Source organism: Punica granatum, chromosome 8 (assembly GCF_007655135.1).
Source record: "Punica granatum isolate Tunisia-2019 chromosome 8, ASM765513v2, whole genome shotgun sequence".
Taxonomy (NCBI): Eukaryota; Viridiplantae; Streptophyta; class Magnoliopsida; order Myrtales; family Lythraceae; genus Punica; species Punica granatum.
Window position 1 is genome coordinate 3,722,807 of NC_045134.1, and position 6,938 is coordinate 3,729,744.

Below are 6,938 nucleotides of genomic sequence, written 5' to 3' on the forward strand. Positions count from 1 at the left end.
TCTTTATTTTTAGTTCCCTGCCCTTATGAGGCACATCAACATCCATTTTAACCCAGAAAAAAAAAGTACGTAAGAGGGGAAGCGTGGCTCTATTTCACTCTAAATTTTAGCCCAAAAGGGCTCAGCTTCTCTTCCATAATCCTCTCCAACTTTTCCGCCATGGAAGGAGTCATATGATTAACCCAATCGCCGACCTCTCCTTTCCTGAAGTACGTCTTGTTCTCGGTCGACCAAACGCCCGGCTTGCCAGTTTTATTCACTTCTAACTCTTTCAAGCTGCTCAAACTGCACAACTTTACAATCTCTTCAATCACACCATCCCTCTCTTCCTCCTCCGAGAAAGGAACCCCCATGAACTCCGCGATCCTCTTTAGGTTCCCCGCAGTGTCTTCCCTCAGGTCCTCATATTTTAGGAATAAGACGTTGTTGGGCCTCTCCAAGCTCACCTTCTAGTATCCCCATGAAACCAAGCGAGATTCTTTTCAAGGCCGAGACGGCAGTCGAACTGCACGTTGTGCCCCTACTTTGAACCCCTATCTAACCTGTGGTTCCTAATATCGGTCGTGGAACGCGACCCATACGTACCTAAAGCTAGTATGATATGCGATGCATGGTGCAAAAAATAAAGGTGCGGGAAGCAAGTGAGCAGTAAATAAATGAAAGCGGTAAATAAATAAACAAGTAAACAGACAAGCGGAATCGAGCCCGAACCCTCTAAGTGGTCCCCAATGTGCGCACCCGAATTTCATCTCATCGGGGCACGCATACGCGCCTATGCAACGTGGCTTAAGAGTGTCCACCTTCCTGTGGAGACGCGCGACGAACACGAGTGAGAAGGAGTCGCCACTTGCCATTTTACGATCCGAAGATCGAGGGCCGGCAAGTTACCCGGGTCTAGGGGTATGGGATACACCTAGTATGCTAAGACAATGGTATGTACGGAACCGAAAATTCCGAATTCGGGGGTTCTATTATGTGTGGGTCTATATCACACATGCCCTTTCGGTACTCTAACTTGCTATGTTTGCCATTTTATTTATTTGCCGCGTGGTTTAAAGTTATACTCGACTCGCCCGTTTTGACACGTAAATTCGAAAAAGAAACACTCTGACTGTCCACTCTCCGATCGGGATTCTTACATGAATAAATGTACAACATAAACCATTATACTACGCACCCCTTCTCTACTTTACTCTAAATTGCAACCCAAAAGGGCTCAGCTTTAATTTCTTCCATAACACTGGCCATCTTTCCCACCGTGGAAGGAGTCGGATGATTAACCCACCTCTCCTTTCCTAAAGTAAGCATCGTTCTCAACGTAAGCGATGGCTGGCTTGCCAACTTTGTTAACTTCCAACTTCTTCAAATTGCTCAAATTGCACAGTTTCACTATCTCTTCAATGATAACGCCGCAATCAATTTTTCTTATATTTTTTTCGGTTACAAGGGAGGCATATAGGCTTAAAATAATGAAATAGAAAATCCTAATATCTAATAAAAGTGCACGGAGTCCCACTTAATATCTAAATTGGAGCCGTTGAGAAATCAGACGAGAGTGTGTACCACTATACTGCACCCTCTTTAAACCGCAATCAATTATGAATAGGAAACCTTATAACACGTAATTATGTATCCTAGTACATTCTCTTAATTGATTGGTTCAAGTTTTTTTTTTTAATGATATGGTTCAAGTGTCTATATTATGGAAGATTTCTTTCATAATAGGAAAATATAAGAATCGAAGTCGAGTCTTGTAAATGGAGAAATCGACGCCGGAAGAGTTTTTTTTTACCCTTTAGTGGGTGATTCAGCTCAATCCTGAATTAATCGGGATCCATTGAGCCTTTGAATATCAAGTGACCTGGTGCACATTAAAAAATAAATAAAATAACTCTAGAGTTATTTAGGGCAGTTGGACCCATTTATGAGCGGTGGAAGATGACTTCTCAATATTATTAATGCCTACCACTTGAGTCGCGTTTCTATAGTTTGCAACAGATTACTCTGCCTTTGATCCCGGCCCGCCTTCTACGCCGGGCCTCCTGTTGTTAGATGAAGGCAGCTGGCTGTACGGAAGATTGCTAGTGCCAACCAACCCATCGCAATGTATGCACTCACTCGAATTGTAATGGTGGCTATAAATGATTTCTAGCTTATGGCTGTACGGAAGCGTATTTACTGTTGATGACCTGAATGAAATTCTATAGGGCCGAGTCTACTCGCCATACGGGTGCATTTTGACTGTTGGTAAGTTATCTTGATTCTTGTTCAAATTCCGTTCCGGTATCACCACCTCTTATGTGAAGTTTGTCAAACTCTAGCACCTGTAAAATGAACATCGTCTCTGCTCAATTTGTTCTGAAAATTCGTGGGCCGTGCCTTTGCTCAAGACGAAATTGTTTGCCACTTCATGCAGATCACACTTGCCCACCATCCTTGTGCTTTGATCAGATAAAAACAAGAACTTCCGAGCTTCATCCCATCGGGGAATTTCACACATGCATTATTTTAGATTATAAAGGAGATTCGTGGGCTTAGTACAATGATGCATCTTTATTTTTAGTTCCTTGTCCTTATGAGGCATATCAACCTCCATTTTTACCCAAAAAAAAAAGTACTTAAGAGGGAAGCGAGGCTCTATTTCACTCTAAATTTTAGCCCAAAAGGGCTCAGCTTCTCTTCCATAATCCTCTCCAACTTTTCCGCCATGGAAGGAGTCATATGATTAACCCAATCGCCAACCTCTCCTTTCCTGAAGTACGTCTTGTTCTCGGTCGACCAAACGCCCGGCTTGCCAGTTTTATTCACTTCTAACTCTTTCAAGCTGCTCAAACTGCACAACTTCACAATCTCTTCAATCACACCATCCCTCTCTTCCTCCTCTGAGAAAGGAACCCCCATGAACTCCGCGATCCTCTTTAGGTTCCCCGCAGTGTCTTCCCTCAGGTCCTCATATTTTAGGAATAACACTTTGTCGGGCCTCTCCAAGCTCGCCTTCCAGTATCCCAACATGTGGTCCCAGAATGGACCGAACCCATCGATCCCTCTGCAGCAGTAATCCAAGTACTCCTCCATGGAGCTTCGTCCACCGGACCAGAGCTCAGGCTTAACTTGTGGAGCGAAGTGGCAGAACGAGACGATCGTGTCGAGTGGGTTCCGGCAAATATAAATGACCTACTCAATATTTGAAGATGATGGTTCATGAAATATTAAAATGATGCCGAACACGAAAGCCACATGAGACACCTATAAACAACACCATGAACCGCCTATCTCTAGATTTGTAAAACTTCAGATTGGAGCTAAATCATGTCTTCACATTAGGTGTAGTACTTGGTCCTCTCACAATTTTTTTCTTTTTGGGACAAATGACCTTTGAGTATACAATAGCCTCATATATATACACAGTAACACATATATAATCTATATATACATACATATATATATATATAAACAAAGCATAAGCCGAATTCTCATGCTGCCACGTCATCAAAAATAAAAAAGCGAAGCTCACTCGCTTTGCCACGTCATCACTTATACATTAAGGAATTTTTTATCATTAATTATGCAATAGAATATATATATATATATATATATATATTATTTGCAAAATTATCATTCATGTATTATAGCAATCGAATTGCCGTTCATATAGATTTTAGCAAAATATAGAGTAGGAAACCAATATTAAAGATGGATTATAATATTTATAGAGTTTCCCTTTACATTATGCACAAATATATTCTTATAATATTAACTACAATCAAATTGCCGTTTATATAATATTGTATGTTTATAATATTACTATTCATATTGTGCCGTTTATATATATATATATAGTGCACGAGTTGAGCAAAGAGAGACAGGCAAAGGGAGAAGCAAGTGCGCCAACCAAGTAAACTCTCAATTCATGTTTTGTATGAACTAAATATAATTTAATTTGAGTTTGGTGCATTCTTTTATTTCTTTCCCATCGATATTTTGGTTGTGGGTCAGATGTCATGTCTTCTCTCTTTCTTTTTCTTCTTAGTACGCAACCTCAGCTACTTTTTCAAATGTTTTATAATTTTTTATTCAAAAAACTTAATCGAGTTAGTGTGGTTTCATAAACTGATTTATCAAGATATGTTCACATGTGATGTACTTGATTTTTTTTTACATTTCATTTACTTATCCTTTTATACATCTATATCTATGTATATATATATATGTAAATATGAAAATAAAGTTCCGAACCAAATTCTCACGTCGTCACATTAGCAAAAATAAAATGGAGCTCATAATTGAATTTTCATGCCGTTACATCATCAAAAAATAAACCGGAGCTCATAGTCGAATTCTCACACCTGCATATCATCATTTATACTAAGAAAATTATTATATTCTTATTAAACAAAATTCTATTAATTATTTATATAGTAAATATATTAATTAGTTATATAAGGGAATAAAATATAACATAAGGCACAACGAAATATATACAATGGAACAAAATATGCAATAGAATATATAATATAAAAGATATAGTTGCCGCTTCAATTAAATAGATAGATTAAATATATTAAATTTATAATTGCCACTTTCTGACAATTTCATATCTTTATATATAATATAGTCCCCTGCCTAGCCGAATATCAGTTAAAGGAGAACAATATTCTATATATAATTCTAAACCTCTTTTTTCCTTTCTTCTCCAAATTTTTCTTTTTCTTTGGTTGAATTTTGATTCGTAGAATGAATTTTCTAATGCAAATTCCAAACTAATTGCTTCGATATTTTGATTGTCTTAATAATCTTCTCCATTTTTTTCTTTTCTTGATTGAACTTTGATTTGTTGAATGAACTTTTTTCGAGATTGACGATTTTAATATTGATTAGTTTGACATGATATCTATTCCAGTTTCATTATAAATGTCGCTTAAGTAACGATAAGACTTTTCTTATTCATTCTTATTTTTTTGGTTGAATTTTGATTTGTAGAATGAGTTTTTTAACTAATTTCTCATTCAAATTAATTATTTCAATATTGATTGTTTTAATAAAATCTTTATTCCATATTTAATATGATTGTTGCTTTAATAATTGAAAATCCTTCAATCATTAATATATATATATATATTAAGATCAAAATTTACAATAATTAACGAGACGAATAATTTTTTATATTTCAGGATTTCTATCGTTAAATTCCTTAGTAATCGTTCGCGCAACGTGTGGGTTTTCATCTAGTTATAGTAAAAATAGAAAGCATTCTTTATCAAGTCACCCATATATATCTAATATATATATAGTTTTATTTATAATAAATTATGATTTCATAAAAATTTCAAAACACTCATGTAATATACGATAAAATTTTAAAATAACATAAAAATCAAACACAAACCATCTTGTGCAGCGCACGTACTCTACTGCTTGTAATAATATAACAGGGCTATTAATATATTACTTTCTTGGTATTCTTACCCGACAGCCGGATTGGCCTACTGATTCCGGCAGCGAATCATGAGGGATATGGGTGGCAAAGAGCCGTGGGACGGAGAAACTAGCCAAGTCGATCAGCTCACCAGCTTGCCCGTAGATGGTGAACTCAAAGAAAGGGACGAGCTCGTGGGGATTGCTGGACATCAAAGGGTGGTTGTTGGCAGAGGGAGGGAACACATCACGGCGAAGGGCAGAGAAGGCGAGTGCCTTGAGCCATGTCGTGCCCGACTTGGGCTTGCACGCGAGTATGATGTCGGAGTCATGCGCGGTGAAGTGGCGGCAGAAGGAGTGGACGCCAGGGAAGACTTCCGAGGGGCACCAGAAGTTTCGATACAGTATTTGGATGGGACTTATAAAGCCTTTTTCTTTGGGGAGGGAAGCGATCAGCTCCTCGAGGTCAATGTCGTCATCGTTCTCTTGCGGCCAAGTTTGTGATCGTATTCTCCTGAATGATGGCGGAGGCAATGAGTTCGGGTGGTTGTTGGCCATGGAGGTGGTGGACGGACTGAGATCACGGCTGCCCTAAGGAAAAGTCAATCGACGGCAGGAAGAGAGGGTAAAAGATTGGTCTCGCGACCAACTAGTTTCACATGAAAATGTCCGAGCAAAATGATTGATATATATAATAAGAGAAAAAGGTTTCTCCGGGAGATGAATAAATTACTCTTACTCTTGGCAGACTTCACATGAAAATGTCCGAGCAAAATGATTGATATATATATATATAATAAGAGAAAAAGGTTTCTACAGGAGATTAAATTACTCTTCCTCTTGGCAGACCCATAAAAGTAATTAAAGCTTGCATTGTTGGTATCGTACATAGTCAAGCTGCATCGAAGCACTGGTTGTCGAATTTAGAACTTCTTGCTCAGGCGAGGACTTTCGTTACTACACTATATCATTATTTAATTAATTTACTTAATTTAATCTCTAACAAATTTACTTGCCCAAAAAATTCCAAATAAATATTCTTCTTTTTTCATTTGTATTAATTAGTTTACAGAACATAATAAATTTCATATAATCTACCAAAAAATATATAACAAGACCACAAAAAATAATTTACTCTTGGCAAGTCTAAAGTAATTAATTAAAGCTTCGTGCTCATTGGTCCTGCTCAAGTTGCATTATTGCATATTGTAGTCATAGCTGCATGGGAGCACCGTAAAACGATAATGATATATCGGCTGCATGCAATCAATAATGAATAGGGAATCTTCTAACACTTACTTTGTATTTTTTTTTTATAATAATCCAACTCTACCCAATTCAACTATATTCCTTCCCAAATTCAACAATATAATAATTACTATTTTATTTTTTCTTACCATTTTTAAAATTTCATATAATAATACTTTCACACTTACTTTTTCCTAACAATTTTTAAAATCAATTTTTCAATAATAAATTTCTCATTTACTTTCACATCTATATATACATATATATATATATAT

At 36.9% G+C, this 6,938-nt stretch overlaps 1 protein-coding gene across 2 annotated transcripts; it reads right to left on the bottom strand.

Annotated features, from left to right (window-relative positions):
- Positions 1-2,473: 2,473 nt before the first annotated feature.
- LOC116187308 (cytosolic sulfotransferase 15-like) lies at positions 2,474-6,152 on the bottom strand. 2 transcript variants are annotated; one of them, XM_031515960.1, is made up of 2 exons: positions 5,467-6,152; positions 2,474-3,105 (listed from the first exon to the last, which is right to left on the bottom strand). In XM_031515960.1, the coding sequence occupies exons 1-2, from the start codon at positions 5,971-5,973 to the stop codon at positions 2,638-2,640; spliced, it is 975 nt and encodes a 324-aa protein (XP_031371820.1). In that variant the 5' UTR covers positions 5,974-6,152; the 3' UTR covers positions 2,474-2,637. The 2 variants fall into 2 exon arrangements, with proteins under 2 accessions (XP_031371820.1, XP_031371819.1); XM_031515959.1 differs by having other exon boundaries at positions 2,474-3,174; positions 5,467-6,151.
- Between the last annotated feature and the right edge of the window lie 786 nt (positions 6,153-6,938).

What these genes read in the sequence shown, in the direction of transcription:
- LOC116187308 (XM_031515959.1), bottom strand. Translation starts at nt 5,973, where the DNA reads ATGGCCAACAACCACCCGAACTCATTGCCTCCGCCATCATTCAGGAGA. An exon ending in TAGGCCAATCCGGCTGTCGG is followed by an intron (nt 3,175 to 5,466) that starts GTAAGAATACCA and finishes AATATTGAGTAG; the next exon opens with GTCATTTATATTTGCCGGAA.